A 22,262-nucleotide genomic window follows, 5' to 3' on the forward strand; every position below is an offset into this window, starting at 1 on the left:
GTTTCTATATATTGTGTGTACTAAAATAGTTCCAATGATCAATCTCTGTATTTCTGAGCACAAAATTGTTTTGCCTGATTGTTAGGCCCTGGATAGAAGGCCATACCTTCCTTCCTATGTTAAGTCCTGTATAGTGGGCCATATCCAACCCGCCCACCCCACTCTCCTTTTTCATTTATGCAATTAGACTTGGAAAAACTGAGTTTCAAAAGAAAACTTTAAACCTTGAGGTTCCGACTTCCCTTCACATACCATTTTGACACAATGAAGGATAGAAAAGAAAAACAGTCTCCAGGTGCGCTTCATCCTTGTCCAAAAACTACCTTGGGAATAGAATCATTGCCAAGGACAATCTCACGTCCTGCAGTTATGTTATAGCCACTTTCTATCCAAGAATAGTTCTACTCCCTTGTCTGACAGGGCCTGAGCCACAATCTCCAAGCTGTAAATTCCAAGTTAACTCCTCTTTCCCTGCCCTCTCTTTCAAATAAAGATAATGGCTGCAAGACTAATTGCACTCTCAATTCTGTATTTTGTTTGCTAAAAAAAAAAAAAAAAAAAAAGCTTATATTTGTGCCTCAGTTGCTCTGGACTTAAATGCTTTTGGAGGTATATTCCCATTTTGGTCAGCTAGTATTCACGATTAAAAACAAACTCTTCTCACCTCAGTTTCTCTGATATTACATGATTCCTGCTTTGTAATATGGTTTGAGATCAGAGACTGTTAAGTTCCCTTCCTTCTCACTTGAAAAAAATAATGTCCTTGATTTTCTTAAATTTTTATTTGATTATTATTTTTCTAGTTTTATAACCTTTTACTAGTCTAGTTTGTAGGGTGCTAAATATGTAAGTTATTTTAGGTAGTTATACACTTTTATTATATTGTCTCTGCCTACAAATGAGTAATGAATAACTTTCCAATTATTTCAATCTAGTGTTTTGTAATTGTTCATATAGTGCCACAAGTATATAATTTGGAGGTCAATATTGCCACCTGGTGGCCATGGAAGCAAAGAGAATGTTTGCCGGAACATAAATTGATAAATAAAAATGCTCTTCCTATCCTCTCTCTTCCCCTCATTGAAACCAGATCTCTGTGGATAATTAGAGTTAGAGTTCCTGGAATAATGGAGCAAAACAGATACAGAAAAAAGAGCTTAATTAACATGGAGTTCAATCTTCATGCAGTTTGAAATTCATGAAGTACTTTTCTGACAATGATCTTATCAATTAGGTAATAGAAGTATTAACTCTGTTTTATAAATGACCCTCAGAAAGAGTATCATTGATCTTCTCAAAATCACACTGATGACAAACTGCTTTCTGCCAGTTTTTTAAAATGTATTTTACATCCATTTATAATGTCTTATCTCTCTCCTGTCCTCCCTACTAATATTAAAATATCTTTTAAAAAACAAAACAAAGAAAAAGAATAGTTCTAGAGTCTTTCAAAGTTTTCTCTAAAATGAACATGTATAGTCCAGCAAAATAAATCCCCATGTTGGCCATGCTATGTCTCTCTCTGCAATTTAAGTTCATTAATCTCTCTGTGTTTTATCATTGATCAGAATTCTAAAGTCTTTCAAAGTTATTTTTCCCTATAATGTTGTCATTCTATAAATTGTTCTCTTAGTTCTGTTCACTTTATTCTCCAATTAAGGTCTCAGTTTCCTCCAAAACTCTCCATATATCATCATTTCTTATAATAGATATGTACAAGATTCATTCCAAGTGGTGGAAGATAATCTTAAAGGATCCAATACTAGCAGCTAGAGCAGTTTTTTGAAATAGTATCCTAGAGAATATGATGTTTTAGATGAATCTTGAAAGAAGCTAAACTCTTCTAAAAGGCAAAAGTGAGGAGCAAATGAGTTCCAGGAATGGGGACTCTGAAGAGATCTTTAAAGGATACCCCAATCAAAGAGTATGCCCTACTTGAAGATTTAATAAAGGAGAATGAAAAGGAATAGTTAGCAAAGGCAGAAAAAAAAAAAAAAACTGAGAAAATGGTATCATGAAAACGAAGTTAGCCTATCCAGAAGTAGATTGTCAACATTGTGAAATATTACATCTAAAAATTTAAGATGGGTTTAATAAAAAAATGAAGGCAACTAATGTATTATAAAAATTCTTAGCTTATCTGATTTTTTAAACATTAAAGGAAACTAAATTTCTTTTCCAAAACAAAAAGAACTCATCACAATTGAGGAAATCAAAGCATCAGAAACCATTTTGTCCAATTTTATGCAAATAAAACTGAAATTAAAGAAAATGGATGAATTCCCAAAAAATAAACACATGAAGAAATGAAGAGGCCACTCTTCCACTCTCTTTCTCTGACACAAAATAGGCAAAATAGAGAAAGAAAAGTGTAAGAAGCCTAATGAATATTGACATTAGCGGGCAGGCTAAGATAACATATTAGAACATATTAGAAAAGTTATATATTATAACTATGTTGGGTTTATTCAAGGAATACAAGGCTAGTTCTTAAAACATAGTGGGTCAAAAGGAAATCTCATAAGGTGCCATGGTTCATACTAGCCAGATTCTTTAGGCCATGACAATGTTTCTATTGAAGACAACATCGTACTAATTACACTGAGGAACAAAATTTTACAAGATCTTCTCCACAAACACCACAATTACTCAAAAGGAAAAGTGATCTCTTGACTTGCCCATGAATTGGATTTATTTGAAGCAGAGTTGCACAAAGTCATCATCCTCACTCTCTTCCAGAATCATCAAAGTCCAGTGGCAGGCCAAAAGTCAAGGATGATTGGTGATGGACTGAGGCGCAGTAAATGACCATTTTTGATCCCTAATCAAATTCTAAATGCTCCTTAGTGCCTGCTTCCACTGTTTTCATGGCCATTGGAAGAATTAGTTCTTATTTGTCCAAATGGCCAAGGAAAGCCTTCATTGCTTGGGGTAGATATCCCCCTAACTTACTTTAGACTTGAGGCCCGTTGGTTGTACTCAATTTGGTTTAGCTTATCTGCGATGACATTTTTACCAGAGTACAGATCCACCTTTCTGTTTGCATAGACCTGAATCCTGGAATGAAGCTTAGATCTACTAAAACCTGACCCAAGCAATCATCCCTGATAAACTCAATCTATATTCACATCCATCAAAGAGATACAATAACTCAAAAAAGTCCCCAAAGCTACCATATCCTTTAACCTTTGGATTACAGCTTTATGGAAGGAAAAAAAGGGCAAATAGAAACTGGAATAGTATAAGCCAAAAATGGTGCCTAAAACCAAAGCTTTGTAGGAAAGAAATTTTAAATTTAAGTTTAAAATTTGAAATTTAAATTACAAATAGAATTCATAAGATTCAACTCAAGCATAACAGAGGATTTTATTAATAGCAAATAGCTGTCATGGGCTGTTATCTTAGCATCCTATTGTTCAAAAAGTGATTCTGATACTCCTAAAAACCAAAAACTAGTAGAGAACAGTTAGGCAAAGAAAGCTTAAGGGTTATTTTCAAAGTTGCCTTTATTTTCCCATAATCTGAGAATGAGTTTCCATTTTCGGTTGTTTGAATTTGGCATATACAGATATCATGGATTTAGAAATGGAAGAGATTTACCTAGTGGCAGGTGAGTGAATGAGGCACCTTAAATCAAGACAGGCTTTCAAATGTATCATGAACTGGAGTTCAAATTTTATCTCAAAAATGACTATTTATAGGACATCGGGCAAGTCATTTAACCTCTCAGCCTCAGTTTTCTTATCTGTAAAATCCACATAATAACAGCATGTATGTTCTATGGATCTTGCCAAGATAAATATTTGTAAAGCACTTTTTGTAAGCGCACTACACAAATTATTGCTATTTTCATCATCTGGCCCAGATGAGGCCCAGGGAAGTTATGTGATTTTTTCTAAGTCACCCAAAAGTCAGGATTTGAACTCAAGTTCTTTGCCTTCAAATTCAGTTGCCTTCAAAGAAAGGATTGTTGTTACATCAAGGTCAGGTCATGCTTGCTGAGTCTTAGGAGTTTTCCAGATTGTTTTTCCACTGCAGCCCCTTGCTTATTTCTAAAAAAAAAAAAAAAAAAAAAAAAAAAAAAAAAAAAAAAAGATTGTTTTTCTTAATGTGCTTTTTTAAGCTCTCAATCCTATTTTAAAATTCCCTTCACAACTTACTGTTGAATTACAACATTATCCAATTAGGAAGCTGTTCAGATATGTAGAGTGGAAAACCTCTTAGATAAATTCTTTTTTTTTTTTTTTTCTTTTCTTGATACACTACTATTTTCTAGTTTAAAAAAATTATATACCTCCCTATTTCCCACAATATGCATGTAAAAGCAACAAAGAATCACAGTCAGTGAATTATGGCTTCCTGAGGATAAAGAACATTTGGCCCACTATCAAGAAATAGAAAATCTTAAATGCTATTATCCAGTCAGACCAATTTGAACATTTTTCTGGATTCCAGTCTCAATAAGTTAATTTGGTCCTAGTGAAATGATGCTTTGATGCTTAAAATAGTCCTTCCTCTCCTCACCACTGCTCCCAATGCACAAAGCACATTCAAAAGAACTAAACAGAGACTGTTTTATTTCATAATTCCATAGAAGAAAATTCTTCTTAAACGTCTTTATAATGGGAGAAAAAAATACATATATTTTCTGATCTAGAAATATATGTGCACCATAAAATCAAAGTTTGAGAAATAGTAGAGGCCTTAGAGACACCCAAACTCTTCATTTTAAATGTCAGAAAGGTCAAGAGACATTATGTGACTTACCCAACTCTTTAGTTGGTAGTAGAGATGTTAACACTGAAAGAAATGCTCAAAGAATCACAAACACTATTATATCTGAAAAATAATAAGATTAAAAAACAAAATCAAACCAAAGAGCTAACAGTGATCATAAACAAAAAGATTTTTTAATTCCGTTGGAGGAAGGAAATTATATATGTATGTAAGAACTTTCTCCCATACTGAGGAAACCTGCTTTATGTGGCAAATCTCAGTACATATACTAGTTGTACCCACAGAGCTGTAGCTCTGACAATAAGGAACAGCAGCAACAATGAGGCAAATTTTATTCATAGTGATGAGGTTTGAATCCTCTTAATTCCTGGTGGTCATGAGGTTAGTGGCAATAAGAAAATTGTTAAAATCCCCTTTAATCGGCCACAGGTTTGAAGAAGAAAGAATTCACTTATTCCAGAATTATTAATTGCAAAATGAAAGTTCATTTTTGGACAGAAATCAGTTTGCCAAGGGACTGACTTCTATAGTTGCAAAGACCTATTAGGGAAATGGAATTTGGCGTTGAGAATGCTTTCTCAGAGGGCAGAAGGGTCCTAGCAGCTGAGCAAGCTACCTTAGGCCTTCAGCAAAGAGCAAGTCCAGATATTGCCTTTTTTAAGAGTTGGGGGCTTCAGGACTCACTTCCCAGGCTTCGATGTTTATCAGTTTTCAGCCCAAATCTCCTATTGGAATTAACAACACTTCAAAGGGGCCTTTTGACCAGGATTTCTAATTGAATCAAAAGCTCTGGCATTCTGGAAAGATAACTTATTGGGGGGGGGAGGGGAGAGAGAGGAGAGGAGGTAGAAATATGCTTCCCCAGGAAGGGCTGAGACTCCACAGGGATCACAGATCAAAGGGCACACAACTTCAGTAAAGGGAACAGTTCTCCTCCCCCTTCAATAGCAGAGTTTCACGACTGGAACATGGGTCCTGAAGATGTTTATCCACATTCAGGGACCTCCTGGGTCTGGTATGAAACAATTCTGAGATTTTCCTGTAGCTAAATTCACCCAAAGGGTGAGTACAAAGGATTGTTGTTACATCAAGGTCAGATCTTGCTTGCTGAGTCTTAGGAGTTTTTCAGAGCTAAATTCTCCCTTCCTTGGAGAAAAGTGTAATACTATAAGCACTATGCAGGATCCCAAAGCAATTGCTACTTGTTAGCTGTGTGACCTTAGCAAATCACTTCTCTCTGGGACAGTTTCCTCATCTATAAAAATGAAAGAGATAGATTAGATAGATCCTAAACTCACTTCCAGCTCTGATATTCTAGGATTCAGTGAAAGACTGGAAAACACTCTAGCAAAAGAAATAAAGGGTCATATTCTGCAGGAGGGAACAGCTGCAAGTATTACCCGGGATGGTAACCATGGCAACCTGAGGCCCTCTAGGCCACACATTGTTTGCTCAGGCAGAACCCCTTTTAAGTGCCAGCAGGAGTGGGAAGTGGGAAGACTTTATAAAGAGCCAATCAATCAATCAGCCAATGCTTACTCGAAGAAAGTAGTTCCACTTGCAAGTAATAAAAATAGTTCACATCTATCATCTTAAAAAACAAACAAACAAACAAACAAAAAAAAACTTTCCTCAATGTGTGTATTATTATTCTCATTTTCCAGGATGAGAAAAATTCAGACTCCAGTTCAGTTGCTCATCCTATTAGGAAAATGGCTGTCAAGGACTCCAAACCAAGTCTCCTGACCCCAACCCTGCGTCTAAGATCTGTGGTTTCCACTATGGCATTCTGTTTCTAGAGAGCATCTTGGACAAGCCAATTAAGCTCTGAGGGTTTTCTTCGTCTGCAAAATAAAGAGATTACTTGCATTAGATGACTTCTAAGGGCCCTTCCAGTTACAAATCTTGGAGCCTATTACAAGAGCATTTACCTTTTTTTTTTTTTTAATTTTTTTTCTGATTAAATGTATATTAATTTTTTTGATCCACAATTATTTATGAATCATGTTGGGAGAGAAAAACCAGAGCAAAAGGGCAAAACTACTGTTATGCCACAGTTCTCTTTAATTGTCCTGACTCATTTCCCTGCACTAGTTTCCCTTGTCTCAGTTTCCTTAACTGTTCTGTCTCAATCCCCTAAACTGTAAAACTCCCCCTCTGATCCATTAAGACTGGGGACCATTTGCTCTGGGGTTATAAATTGTTAATGCAAGCAAGATAAACAGGAGAGTAGACCTCCTGACTCTTTCCTGCTCTCAAGAATTCACAATATCCCTCTAAAATATTCCAAGATACCTCACTGATATCTTTATTACTGTGTATTCAGACATCCTGTCTCTGGGTTTTTAGGATTTATGGCCTCCCCTATCCTGACAGAAGTTTTCCCCTGCTTCTTACCTCTTTGTTTCTAAAAGGTATTTAAGGGTTTGAGGTTCTCCCATTCATTGCTGGAAGCTGGATGCTGGATGCTGGATTCTTTGAGATGACAGTCTCCTCCAGCCCTGGGACCAACATGGATCCCTTGGTCCCAGTATATCTTTATTTCTGTCTGACTGGATAATTTGAGATGAGAGTCCTGTCCAGTCAATTATACTCTCCAATTAATAAAATATTAAAAACTCTCTAATTTCTCTCCTGCCTGAGTTTCTCTGGCATTACACCACAAGAGAAAAAAAAAGCAGGCGAAAAAGAAAAAAACTGAACATGGCGTGGATTGATTTACATTCAATCTCCATAGTTCTTTTTCTGAATGCAGATGGAGTTTTCTAACCAAAGTTTGTTGGAATCATTGAACCGATGAGAAGAACCAAATCTTTCATAGTTGATCATCACACAATCTTGCTATTACTATATACAACGTATTACTGGTTCTGCTTGGTTTGCTCAGAATCAGTTCATGTAAATCAATCCATGTCTTTCTAAAATCATCATTTTTATGGAACAATAATATTCCATTACTTTCATATACCATAACTTATTCAGCCATTCTCCAATTAGTGGGCATCTATTCATTTTCCAATTCTTTGCTTCCACAAAAAGAGCTGCTATGAACATTTTTGCACATATGGATCCTTTCCCCTCCTTTACGATTTTTTTTGGGGGGATATTATCTTATTTTCATATACTATTTACCTGTACTCCCAAATACATCATCTTTATTTAACCTTCACTATAAACACTATAACACTATAAAGCATGCAGAACACACATTATTATTATTATTTTATCTAATGTATCTATTCCATTGAGTTAACACTAGGATTCTAACATTTCCCTTGAGTTATCACCTTGTTTCAAGTTCTGGTTCATAACACCATCTCATGAATTTAATAACTATTACCTCTATTCACACATATCTTATTTTAAACATTTATTAAATGCCCACTTCGTTCCAGGCACTGTGCTAAGTATTAGAGACACAGAAAGAGGGAAGAGACAATTCTCAAGAAGCTCACATACATCCTCCGACATTCAATCAATATCACCTTTGCAACATCTCTTCAAAACACCTTCTCTCCTCATATTGCCCCCACCCTGGTGCAGGCCCTCATCTCCACACCTAGACTATTATAAAAGCCTCCTGGTTGGTCTGCCTGCCGCTCCATGCTCCACTCAAATCCCCAAATGATTTTCAGAAAAATTCAGGTTCGATTTTGTCACGCCCCTACTAAATCAACTTTTTTTTTTTTTTTTTTCCCGGACTACTAAATTCACTATAAAATTGTCTATCATTCAAAGCTCTTCATAATGTAGCTCTGATCTTACCTTTCTAGTAATTGCCCTCCCCCAGAAACTCTTTAATCCAATGACACCGACTTCCTTGCTGTTCAAAGAACTAGACATTCCATTCTCCCTCGGTTCCCGGCATTTTCTCCGGCTGTTCCCCATGCCCCATCCTTTCCCCTCTCTCCCACTGGACTCCCTGGCTTCCTTCAAGTTCCAGCTAAAATCCCTTAATTCTAAAGCGCGAATTGTATTGTATTGATTATTTCCTATTTTCTCGTACATAGTTGTTTGCACCTTGAACCCTCCCTCCCATTAGATTTCAAAAGGCAGAAAGTCTTTTTTACCTTCCTTTTTTTTTTTTTTTTTTTTTTTTTTTTTTTTTTTTTTTTTTTTTTGCCACCTATTGACTGGATGACTGATTTGCAAAAAGTCATACTACTGTTGATGAGAATAGAAAAAGCAGATTTTTGAGTGTGCGATGGGAATTGTTTGGGAATTGCACGTTTCCTTAACAAAAACGAATTCACCGACTCTTAGAAGTAAAAACGGATTGAATTAAAAATTACAAAAGATTTATATTAAAAATGTCCAGAAACTTAAAGTTGAGACTTCAATCTTTACAAATTCTTAAAAAAAAAAAAAAAAAAGACGGGAGAGAAAAGAAAAGGAAAAAGGAAGGGAGGGCAGAGGAAAAGGGAAGAAAGGAGACAAAAGAAGCAGATCAAGGTAACGCCTCTTCTAAGGGTGGAGGAGAAAGAACCAATCAGGTGTTAAGCGCGAAGACTGCCTGTTTTCAATCAGGTCCGACAATACGTTATATAAGAGCAGAAATTGTGGGTGCTTGGTCAGTTTCCTTTCAGTAGCGAAACAGGTCTTTTTTTGAAATGTCTGGACGCGGAAAAGGAGGCAAGGGGCTTGGTAAGGGGGGAGCCAAGCGGCACAGGAAGGTGCTCCGGGATAACATCCAGGGCATCACCAAACCCGCCATCCGCCGTCTGGCTCGGCGTGGGGGCGTCAAGCGTATCTCGGGGCTCATTTACGAGGAGACCCGCGGGGTGCTGAAGGTGTTCCTGGAGAACGTGATCCGGGACGCCGTCACCTACACCGAGCACGCCAAGAGGAAGACGGTCACCGCCATGGACGTGGTCTACGCCCTTAAGCGCCAGGGCCGCACTCTCTACGGCTTCGGCGGCTAAATCTGCAGCATTTTAGCTGGCCAGCCTGCCACGGAAAACCAAAGGCCCTTTTCAGGGCCAACCACATTCTTTTAAAAGAGCTGAATGCTGATGCAAAGGCTAGATTTCCAAGCAGTAGGTGGGCTAATTGACTATTGGTAGAACTCTTGGTCTCTAACCAGTCATCTCGTGAGCCAAGAAACTGGCTGAATCGCTAAATTCTCGATGAAAGCGTCCTGATCTAAACCGGCTCAAGCTGGCTAGGGTCAATGAGCATTTTTTTAGGTAAGCGTATTTGGGGGAACTGGTGGGCAAGTAATATGGTTTTTTAAGACAATCTGCCGAAATATGTAAATCCTTGATCCTCGGTTTTGTTTCCCGAGAAATAATGCAACTCTAAAGTAACTTTAGAAATTGTATAGTTGGCTCATTTCTAATTGATCCATTATCATCCCACCCACCATATAAGGAAAAGTAACAGCAAGAACCAATCTGGACTAAAAGCTTTGTATAAGGGGGTTTGGGGAAGGGGTTGGGCAGTGCTTGTTTATTTAATCACTCTACTGTAATCTCGGCTTTTCCTCATTCTGGATTTCCGCTTCTCTGGAGATTTTAATAAAAACTTTCTACCTTCACTTTGAGAGGTCTCTAAGTAGTCAATTTTGAGTTAGGGTCTCCCTACTCCATACAGTTTGGGGGTATCACGTGACTCCGGGATCACCTGGATCGGCAGAACGACCATCCCCCCATTTGCAAGCAGGAGACCTTGGGACTCTGTTCCTGCGGTCTCCGGAGCGGAGGGGTGTTTCTCCTCTCTATTGCAGCAAAGTGCCCAAAGAGAAGGGACTCGGTGAAGGAGAAAGTGAAAGTCACTGATCCAAAGCTCTGTGTTTAAATGTTGATTGATCTTGCAGTCAGGAAAACTTAAGGGACTCGGTGAAGGAGAAAGTGAAAGTCACTGATCCAAAGCTCTGTGTTTAAATGTTGATTGATCTTGCAGTCAGGAAAACTTAACACTCTTGTAACCAGAAGGTAAGCACTCGGAAGTTTGGGGATCAATTGGCTGGATCTAGGGAGAGCCTCTCGCGTAAATTGTGTGGTGAAATGGACTGCAAACGACCCTACGGGGGGAGGGAAAGAACTCTCCGAGAACCTATCAAGTGACTGCCCTGTTGGGATAATTTGGAATGCAGAGGAATCTAAGGACGGTCCTTGTCAAATTATGGGGAAAGCGCAGTCCAAAACCCCAAATCAGGAACAATGTGAGGAAGTCCAGATTAAGAGCCCCCTGGAGAATAGGGTACAGAACTGGAATGAGTTACCAAAATATAACGGAAAAGAAAAGAAAATGATAAAATATTGTTATTTTGTATGGGGTGGCAAAGGAGTAATTTGGCCAAGATATGGATCCACTGAGGGTTGGGTATGCTAACAATTGAATTTACATGTAAATGAAAAAGATCCCTTTAATCCGGAGGAAGCAATTTATGCAAGTCTCTGGCTTTCCTGGACAGAGATGCCTTTATTTTAGAGTCAAAAGAAGGAGGTGAATAAGCCACCGGTGACAAAGCTGGAGATTCCACCTCACCCCTGGGATGCCCCGCTTGTCATCCCGCCTCCTTGTACTCTGCCATCCCCAGCACCTCCAGTGGCAGCAGGGCTCCCCCAGGCTCCCCCACTGAAGCAATCTGGACCAACTGAGCCCCCTCTTAATGATCTGGGGACCCTGGGAGTCGCAGAAACTAGGGAAGGACACATTGAGGAAAGAATGAGGAGGAAATTGGAACAACGGAGGAAAGATGTAGAAAATCTTTCCTTTATAAAGCCTGATACTGGGAAAATCAAAATGTATCTTCTCAGAGAGGTTTCTTTAGGGAGACCACAAGGGGGAGGGAATAGGATTTGTTAATGCCCCCTTGACCTGGACTTGATTAGGAACTTCAAAAGGGATTTAAAATCTTATCATGAAGGGGCCGCAAGGGCCTCCAAACAGTTAAACCAGTTTTGGGGACCAAGTGTTTATACATGGAGTGAGCTCTTACATATATTGAACATGTTATTCACCCAAGAGGAGAGAGTAGCAATTAGAAAAGCAGCCATGGAAAAATGGGAAAGACATTACCAGCTCACAGATGGGGTCATGACAGCAGAACAAAAGTTTCCCCTTGTTAATCCAGAGTGGGATAATAATAATCCCCTCTATAGACAGAACATGCAAGATCTAAGAGAGCTAATCATTACTGGGAGTAAGAACTCATTCCCAAAGCCCAATATTAATAAGGCATTAGAAATAATTATGCAAGAAAAGGATCAATCCCCTTCTAAATTCTTAGAATGGCTAAAAGAAGTGATTCAGGAATACTCAGAATTGGATCCAGAGGATCTGGTAAGGGAAGGTATAATAAAATTACATTTTGTTTGCAACTCATGACCAGACATTAATAAAAAGTTGCAGAAATTAGAAAGAAGGGGTTGCAAGCCCTTAAAGAAATTACTGGAAGAGGCTACAAAAGTATATAAGGGAAGAGATGAGAGAGAGAGGCAGAGAGATAAGAGAGTTAAAAAGCTGGTTCAGATCATACTGGAATCAAAGGGATATGGGAGAGGGTGGAATCCTGACTGAGTAAATGAAAAGTTCTAACAGAATAAGGGGAGAGCAAGACCCTCCCGAGGTAGGGAGGAAGGGAGACAAAGAGTAAGAGGCCCATTAACATGCTGGACTTGTGGGAGAACTGGCCATCTTTCCAGGAATTGTCCCCAATGGAAGGAAGATCAGCAAGTCTGCTCCCTCATGGAACTTGAAAATCAGGGAGACAGGAGTTCTTTGAAAAATCCCACCCAGAGCCCTTGATAAATTTAAGAGTGGGGCCAAAACATGAGTATATGGTATTTTTGGTATACTCTGGGGCAGCTTGCACTTCGTGACTTGTTCTCTCATCCTGCCTTCTCACTCTATCTCTATGCCAACATTGAGCTTTCAGATGCCCTACATTTATCATATTTTACCACAATTTACCATATTACCATTTTTACCATCGATGAGTCTCTCTGGAAGTCCCTTGTCAAGAAGGACCCTGTCTTCACATGTTCTGCATTATAGCCTAGGTATAAAAGGCATTTGTGCCCACTATAGCACAGCATCTTATGATCTCCTCTAAAGGAGCATCTTTGTGTAGCCCCAGTATAATTCTTCTACAAATCTCATGAGCATTTTCTCTAGCAAGTTGTTTTTATCATTATTGCTGTTGCTGCATTTTCACCAATTCTTCTTATGACAGCTGTCTGCAAACATTCCACAAAATCAGCAAAGGCTTCATTTGGACCTTGCTCTATTTTCGTGAAGGCTTCCCCTCTATCTTGTTTTCCTGGGAGGTGCCCCATGCTTTTATAACAGCATCAGCTGTTTGCTCATATGCTATCAAAGGGTGCTAAATCTGTGCTAAAGCATCTGCATACTGACCTTTACCAGCTAGTTGGTCAAAGGTGATTTGTATATTAACTCCAATTTACCTATTTCGTTGGACTTGTATTCTACATAGTTCACTGTACCCTGAAAGTCACAACAAGTTATGTCCAGGTCTAAACATGTCCTTGCTATAGATTTCCAATCACTAGGGGTGATAAGATAAATTTTCTGATATCTTAACATAAGATATGCATAAAGAATGCAACCCTTTTTCAAATCTTTGATAATTTCCAGATAAAAAGGAGTGTATCTTCTCCTTTGTTGACCTGAAGAGTCAAACTCTTGAATAACAAGGTATGCTTCTATTAAATCAGATATATCCTGTCCCTTTTTAAGCTTTAAATAGTGCCTTTCGTAATCTTGTCACAGGGGATGGATAAAGCTGCTTCATAGGTGGTGCTGATTGTGTCACTATCCCTCCCCATTCTCCTTTTCCCTCCACCCATGAAGGGTTAATTGAAGGGGGTAGGTTAGGGGATGGGGAATACCCTAATGGCTCCTGCTGTGAAGCACCACATTCCTTAATTTCATCAGCAATGTACTTAACTTCTTTTTTGCCTAATTCTTTATGTTTTTCATCTAGTTTGTCAGTATCCCCCTTCTGCTCTTTCTCCTTTTTCCTAATTCTAAAACTTATGTTGTAGAGGGCTGAAACTCCAAAAAGATATGCTTGAATCAGACAACCAAGCACTTAAGGCTAATTACCCATTTGATGTGAGACTATGATTCTATTAGCATATGTTTGGATAAATGGCTCTTCTCACTCTTGGTGCTTGCTGAATGTTTGGTGTTAAGATAATCATAGGCAAATATTGGAGGGCAAAGGGACAGAGAGGCCAGAGTCACTTGGTGGCAGGACAAGGAAGAGAGAAGCCGGAGCTTCTGGACTACAGAATCCAGGAGAGATCTTTGGCAAGCCTCATGGCAGCTTGCCTACATCCTTCACTTCTCCCCCTAAAGGCCAAGGACTTTAATTTATCCTGATTCTGGTTGACTTCGAGACCCTTCAGGGACCTAGCCTGTTCTCTATAGTATGTAATTCCTTAAAGCCAATTATATTAAGTTATATGTATAGAATGTTTCTTTAGGAATTAAATCAGGATCATTATCATTGAAATATTCGATTAATTGCTCTCATACTAGTTTCCACTTATCTGGCTCTAATTCTTCCTTTGAGAACCAAGGAGACAAGTACTGTACTGTTTCTAAAAGTCCAATGATCTGCTCCCAAGTTACAATCAAACCTTGGTTTTTTATTAGTTTAACTATGCACTCTACACATTTTCCTTGAGGTGGAGAAGTCTCCTTTCTAAACATTTGTCCCATTTCAGCTGAACAAAGTTTCCTTCTTGTCTATTTTTGTACTTACCCTAATTTCTGGGTCACAGAGACTCTTCCACTGAACTCAGGATCATATCAATCTGGACTTCTGGTGTAAATTTTTAGTCCCACGTTTGGACGCCAAAATGTAAGGTTCTGATTAGCTTTCAGGAAGTCTTGGGACCAACCTTTGTTTCAGCAGAGCAATCACCATGAGAATAGCCAGAGATAAAATCCAAATTACATCCCCCCCGCCAGCCTTGGACATCACACGAGACATGGCTCAGGAAACTGAGGGTAGCCTTGTAAGGGTGAACAAGATGGCATTAGGAGGAAAGGGTCCTACTGGAGAAGTAACATGGCATTCTGGGTTGGGAGAACAATACCCACATACCTTATTAGGAAAGGAATGCTCACTTTGTACTTACATGTAGCTTCTGATCACCATATAGGGAATCATATATCTGCTGTTATAGGCTAGAATGTGCTTATGCTAAGCCATAGGAACTAAAGGCATATCCTGAGAATATAAAAAGGCTTGCTGGGCTTATAATAAATGGAGTCTTCCCATATCCTGACTCTCACTCCTTATTACTCATAGTCTTCGCCATTCAGGTGACCAGGCATTTCTGGTCACTTGGGAGTTTGGGCCGAGAACCCAAATGGTCTAGCAACCAATTGGAGAAGTGAAGGACGTAGGCCTCCCTTAACCCCATGTATAGAACCCTCAAGCCTTGTACATAGCAGGGATCCACTAAAGTCATCCCATGCAAAGGACAGTGTGGGAGACTGACGTGAAGCTTGCTGCATAAGCAAGAGACATGTCCACCCTCCCCAGAAGGTGCCTCACGGAGCAGGTGAGAAGATGCGTGTTTTGACCCCTTGGAGAAGATTACTAAACTGTGAGTAACTCTACAAAAGTCCAAAATAGCAGAGTGTAATGTTTGTTTCGGTTTTCTTGGGGTCTCTGGGAGCAGCCTTTTTTTCAGTTCAGTAATCACCACAAGAGCCTCTGGGAGTCCAAATCCTTTATTGTCTCTCTCAAAGTCTTGTCTCCTTTCCTGGGGCCCAGTTAGCTTTCTTATAGTCCTATCTCTCTCCTTGGTTCCAAGAGCTCTGAATCTCTCCTAATCCAAAGGTTTGTGCTTCAGCCTGCAGCCACTATAAAGGTGGTATAAAGGTGGACGATGGAATGAATCTGTCTCAGCCTCTGAGAGCTTCTAGTGCATTTGTCTTTTTTGGTCCTGAGACCTTCTAGCTTATATGCTCCACACTGAGTACAAACCAATCATTATATCACTAGAAAACAGTTATTTGTTGTAGGATTAAATCAGTACTAAACTAGATTTAACCATTGTCTCCTCAATTCCACTTAGTACCTTGTTTCAAGTTCTGGCCCATAACATCTCCTTGTAGGAGTAAATCAATCATACTGAACCATGCTAAATTAGGTAACTATTGTCTCTATCAATTCCATTGACTTAGTATCTTGTAAGAATCCTTTGTTTCAAGTTCAGAGTTCTGGCCCATAACAACAGAAGGATAGAAAAATTTCTATCATGGGGCAAAAGATCTCATCTGAGATCATATACCTGCCATATACCAATGATCAAATTTTATGCAAATTGTATGCAAAAGGAATGCACACAAACATCAACTGAATGGGAAATTATTGCAAATTTGAATTTACAAGAGGGAAACATTTTGACGTTCGAGCGACAATGGACCGAATGGCCCTGGATTTGGACTACAAAATATATGGAAGTGCCAGTCACAGGGATAAACATCTTCACTGATGCCGCTAAAGATAAAAGGGCCACAATGTATATTCCCAGCAGGTCACAATTATACAAATTTCAAACCTGTTTCACTTCAACCCAGCAGAACTAACTGTGGGCAGTTATCAAAGCCTTAGAAATGGACAAAACTTCTAACATTGTTACAGACAGTTCTTATGTGGCAGCTTCTCATCCCTCTGCTCGAGACAGCATATATTTCAGATAAGCAAGACAATATAACACAATTATTACAACAGGCACAAAGTACTAAGAGGAAAAGACGGTCTTGTTTTTATATTTGTCATTTCAGGTCTCACACTCACCTCCGCAGTCCAATAGCAGAAGGAAACAATATTGCAGACCAGGCGTTACAAATGTATCCCCTAGACATGCCAGCCCTGAGTATTAAAAATACACCGGCTGTACAAGGACACAATAAATACCACCTCTCTTGCAAAATCATTAAGGTGGTTATATGGAATCTCCAAAGAACAGCCCAGACAGATAGGAAAACGATGCACAAATTGTGTCCCTTTTCTCCCACCACCAAAAGTTGCAGTTACAAAACCCAAAAGGAGACGCTCCCAATGACATTTGGCAGATGGGTAGTCCTCATTACAATTCTTTTGGAAAGAACAAATATATTCACTTATGTGTAGATACTTTCTCTGGTTTCTTGATGGCTTCAGCACAAACCCAAGAATCATTTAAACATGTCACTAGTCATTTAATGTGTTGTTTTGCTAATCATGGCATTCCCTGAATATTAAAAACAGATAACAGTCCCGCCTATGTTTCAAAACTTTTCCAACAATTCTTTTTCACATACTATATTAAACATATAACAAGGATCCCCCATAATCAGACAGGGCAGGTTATTGTTGAATGGAATATTTGAACTCTCAAGACCTACCTCGAAAAACAAAAAATTCATGGATCCATTCATAACAAATTACAAACAGCAGTTTATACAATAAACTATTTGAAATTTGATGACAAAGGTCTATTTCCAGCCATGAAATGCCAATTACAAAATTTGAAAGTAAAAAAAAAAAAGAGAGAAAAGAGAACTCCATAACAGAAGTAAGGGTCATGTGGAGAGATCATGAGAAACAATGGCATGGGCCACATACGGTACTAATATGGGGAAAAGGGTATTTTTGTATTTCCACAGGAGAAAAAGAAAAGTGGGTTCCAGTGAGAAGAATCCACGTACTGCAGGATGGGGAAGAAATCACAGGGAAAGAGGCAGCATGTGAAGAAGAGAAAAAAGCATCTAATGGAACTGATCAAAACTAGCAACATACAAAATGAAGATCATCAGCAGGATACTCAGCAGCATCCTGATAACGATAGGAACAGCTCCCATATTGACATCTGGAAACATCAAGCAGACACACAGATGGGCTTCCATCCCATTCCCCCCTTGGCTAAAAGTGCTCACATGGTCAGAGACTATGCCAGAATTTATTCTGTATGGTAACCTATCCCATATGTTTAAAGAGGGTGGTTTTGAATGGGATTCAGACAACAAACTATCAATGATGTTCAACAAGACATTTAATTTTACAGGACTAACCAAGGGGCTACCATTATGCATCCAAAAAGTAATAGGGGGAGTTTGGACAAGGGATAAGTGGTAGTACTATGGAAATAGTACAGACTTGGTGGGTTAGTGTGCTTCACTAAGGGACGGTATCATGTATCTAGGGGACACATCCATAAGAGAAGAGGTGGGCACCTCCTTATCCATTAGCATGCACTGATATCATTTGTACACATAGAGACTGGAAGGTCAAGATATTCCTCTCAGCAAATATAATAATTGGTTGAACAACAGGCATAGCAAATTCTGTAATAGCATCCTTCCCCACAACCTATCAATAATGTACCATTATCCAGGTTTTATGCCTTTTGAGGAGTGCATCATACATCAGTCTGCACAAATCACTTTAAGGCAGGAGAACTATACTGAGTCTTTGGTCTTTTGTCATAACACCACCATGTACATATGGGCATGCAGAGGTAATAGAATATTCAAGACTGAAATATATTCATAATTCAGGGCTGGAAATAAAAGGTATAGAGAAAGCAGTTGCTGCTGTGGGAGGCGTGACAGTACAAGGGATGCCAGAATTAGTGAGAATTGACCCTAGGAATAATGTTACAAGCAATGTCATTCTGACTGCCAGAGTTTGTCTAGAAAAAGCTATGCACTTCTTGTAGATAAAAACAACATGTCTAGAATCACAACACATAGAGAATGAATCTTCAATTTGACATGTGTTAAATGTCAGGTACAAACCTGCATTGGGCCAAAATTCAAGGGGAGAATGTACATAGTCACTCATACCCGCTACACTTTTACTGTTGTGAAAGCAAATTCCTGGTATTGTACCTGTAGTGATAATATTTTTGAGGCCTTATAAGAAAAAATGAATGAACTAGATACTAGGACAAAAAGCATATATTGTGTGTTATATTAGGAATAACCTTATTAGTTGAGGCTATTGTAGTCTCCACAACATTGGCTTTATCTATATCTAACACTCAAAACCAAATAACAGAAGCCCAGGAAAAATGTATCAGCCAGATTTAGGAGACAATTAAAGGCTGATGAGGAATTTTATGAAGCTATACATAGATTACAAAAGGCAGTCCAGTTTTTAGGAGAAGAGGTGCAATATTTAGAATTGCAGCCAAAATTATGATGTGATTATAGATACAATCAATATTGTTTAATGGATGCAATATATAATGAAACACACATACAGTAGGAGATAATTAGGGCTCAATTACATGGATTAAGTTGGGGAAATGTGACTTGTGAATCAAGTAGATTGACTCAAATTGCAGATAGTATTGATCAAGCCATTGACCAAAGAATTTGATCCAGTGATGTTACAGAAAAAAATCATCTCATTCTTTCAACAAGCTGACCCATGGGGTCATTTGAAACAATTTGGAATCACTCTAGGAGTAATTATGTTAGTAATTGTAGCAACCCTATATTTATTACCAATGATTTTGAGATCTGTATTAACCTCCATCTGGTATGCTATTAATGCACAAAAATTTAAGTTTGTGAAACTGTCATATAAAAACAAAAAGGGGGAATTGTAGAGAACTTGCCAACCCCCCCACCAGCCTTGGACATCGCACAAGGCGCAGCTCAGGTAAACTGAGGATAGCCTTATAAGGGTGAACAAGATGGCGTTGGGAGGAAGGGGTCCCACCCAAGAAGCAATGTGGCAGTTCTGGGAGAGGTGTGCCAGATCCAGGATGGGAGAACAATACCCACATACTTATTAGGAAAGGAATGCTCACTTTGTACTTATGTGTAGCTCACCATATAGGGAATCATATCTGCTATTATAGGCTAAAATGTGCTTACACTAAGCTATAGGAACTAGAAGCATATACTGAGAAGATAAAAGGCCTTGCTGTTTTTCTAATAAAACGAGTCTTTCAACATTCTGCCTCTCGCCCCTCATTACTCATGGTCTTCGTCATTCTGGTGACCGGGCATTGCTGGAAATATATGACCCACGTCACTTGGGAGTTTGGGCTGAGAACCCAAACAGGACTAAACCTTGGAGGGATATCGGATTGTCACCTTATGAACTCCTATGTGGACATCCACATCCTGGAGGAAGAGGACAAAGAGGTATAGAACCTGTATGGGACACCAAAAACTTGTTTATTAGAAAATATATTTTACAACTTGTTAAACATTTACATGAACTGCAATTAAAAGGACTTATTGCTCAGACCCTACCTTTAGAATTTGCTGTTTACAAATACCAGCCTGGAGACTGGGTCCTGATCCGAACCTGGAAGGAGGAAAAATTGACCCCAACCTGGGAAGGACCCTTCCAATTCCTTTTGACCTTGGACACTGCTGTAAGAACACAGTAATGTGGTTGGACTCATCACACCCGGGTAAAAGGACCAGTTTCTTCTGTGGAAGAATAGACAGTAGATCCTGAGCCCACAGATAGACTCTGTGTCCATCTGAGGTGGGTCTGAAGGAAGATTAATGAATGCCTTGTGTGTTAATTTGGGGCACTATAATTGGATTTAGATAAAATAAGACCCTTTGTGATCTGGGGGAGGGGAGGCATGGGAGGAGGAATCATTGGGTTTTTGACTTTACTGATATTCTACCTGCTGATCTCCTCTAGGCTGATTCCTGGTGCATCATGGGAGGGCAATACCTTTCAGATTCTAATACAAACTATTGCTAGTACTTTTAATGTAACCAATTGTTGGATCTGTGGAGAATCCCAATTTGGTCCCATACCTCTCAAACCTGAGTGGTTACTAAGCAATTTTTCTTTAATTCATAATGGCACTGGATTCTGGGAGCTAAAGAAAGACATTATCAAGCGTTAGCAGTGGAAGAATGAGGAGAGTATTGCTTAAAGCAAGGAGAAAAGGGAAATCTGATTGAAGGTAGTAAATGTGAATGGATCTATGGGGCAGTGGTAGAACACAAATCCATGCTTCTTGGCCAAACTCCTCTGCACGAATAGCTCAAATCACAACACCTGTTTGCAGTGTAATTGTACCCAGAATGGTACAAGGCCCTGGATTGTCTAGAGGGGTCCAATGGGATACATCAGCTGAAAGGTTTGGGTTGTAGAAGTGCTTCTGGTTCAAGAATAGCAGTGTTAGCCATTTATCTGAGCCTTTAGGTAAAGAAAACCTGCCTATATATTTCCCTTGGCTTGAAAGGGCATTATTAGATTTGTGGAAAGACAGCTTACACACACCTCCCATTAAATTGGACCAGAGTCTTGGGCTAGTTAGACCAAGATTCTTTTTTTCTACCTAGGAAATTGGGAAACCAACTGGTGTTCCACTAAATGAGGAATTGGACAGGCCTAGAAGGAACACAGATATCTTTATTACTCAATCTGGAGAAGCTGATGGATGGGGAGATTTGTGGCCACCTGAGAGAATCATTAAGACCTATGGGGCTGCAACTTGGGCTCAAGATGGGACTTGGGGATGAAGGACCCCTATATATATGCTAAATAGGATAATTAGGCACCAAGCAGTAGTAGAAGTTATCACCAATCAAACAGCTAAGGTTCTTGACCTTTTGGCTGACCAAAGCCACTCAGACCCGAGAGGCAGTATTACAGCATAGATTAGTATTAGACTCTTTTAGCTGAGGAAGGAGGTATGTGTGGAAACTCAATTTATCCAATTGTTGCATGAGAATAGACAATAACAGGGTTGTGGTAAAAGAAATCATGCAATTCATTCAGAATTCAGAATAGCACGGGTCCCTGTACAAACTTGGCAGTCATCTTTTAATACATTTTGATGGTACTGGTTTGGAGGTGGAAACAGGCCTTGTGGTTCCTGCTTGTAGCCATTAGTGGAATTATATTGATTCCTGTGTGCCTCCCATGCAAGATCAAATTGATCACGAATATAATGCAAACTGCTATCGCCAAAATGATCAGATTAAAGACAAAAACTATGCAAAGAATTAGACTGATGGTTTTAAAAGGGCAAGGATGAGAACCAGTACCTACAACCATAAGGGATGAACCATAAGGAATCTCACTCTTCAGCACCAGGATGAAGGATGAAGGATCTTCAGTACCTTTTGGAAAGGATATTGGAGTTATTCCCAGTTCCCCCTGGAACCAACATATGTTACAACATATGAATGATCCTTTTGTCTGGAAAGAAAAGGAAAGAAGTGCATTGTTGAACTTTTGGGGCACCCAGGGTTTGAGAGTTTCACCTAAAAAATTACAATTTGTGAAGAGGTTAGGTATTTGGTTTAGATATTTAATCAGTGAAGGAACAAGGAAAATCAGCCCTGAGCAAGTTCAAAGAATTATTGACCTTCCCTTACTTCAACCAAGCAGAAGTTTAGGAAATTCCTGGGATTGATTGGGTATTGCAGATTATGGATAGACTCTTATGCTCAAATGACTAAAGGGTTATATAAGAAATTATTAGTGGAAGAACCTGAGGCCCTAACATAAAAGATGCAAGAAAAAGAAGGTGTTCAAATTGGAGCACATCCTCATGACT

The 22,262-nt window shown here is 39.1% G+C and overlaps 1 protein-coding gene across 1 annotated transcript; it reads left to right on the forward strand.

Moving 5' to 3' along the window:
- The first annotated feature begins 9,301 nt into the window (after positions 1-9,301).
- LOC111719354 (histone H4) lies at positions 9,302-9,682 on the forward strand. The gene has a single exon (XM_023497589.2). It carries the CDS (start codon positions 9,348-9,350, stop codon positions 9,657-9,659), a length of 312 nt encoding a protein of 103 aa, XP_023353357.1. The 5' UTR covers positions 9,302-9,347; the 3' UTR covers positions 9,660-9,682.
- Positions 9,683-22,262: the final 12,580 nt, after the last annotated feature.

This window comes from Sarcophilus harrisii, chromosome 4, assembly GCF_902635505.1.
Source record: "Sarcophilus harrisii chromosome 4, mSarHar1.11, whole genome shotgun sequence".
NCBI classification, from domain to species: domain Eukaryota; kingdom Metazoa; phylum Chordata; class Mammalia; order Dasyuromorphia; family Dasyuridae; genus Sarcophilus; species Sarcophilus harrisii.

Excerpts from the sequence above, each read along its gene's own strand:
- LOC111719354 (XM_023497589.2), top strand. The coding sequence starts at position 9,348 with ATGTCTGGACGCGGAAAAGGAGGCAAGGGGCTTGGTAAGGGGGGAGCC.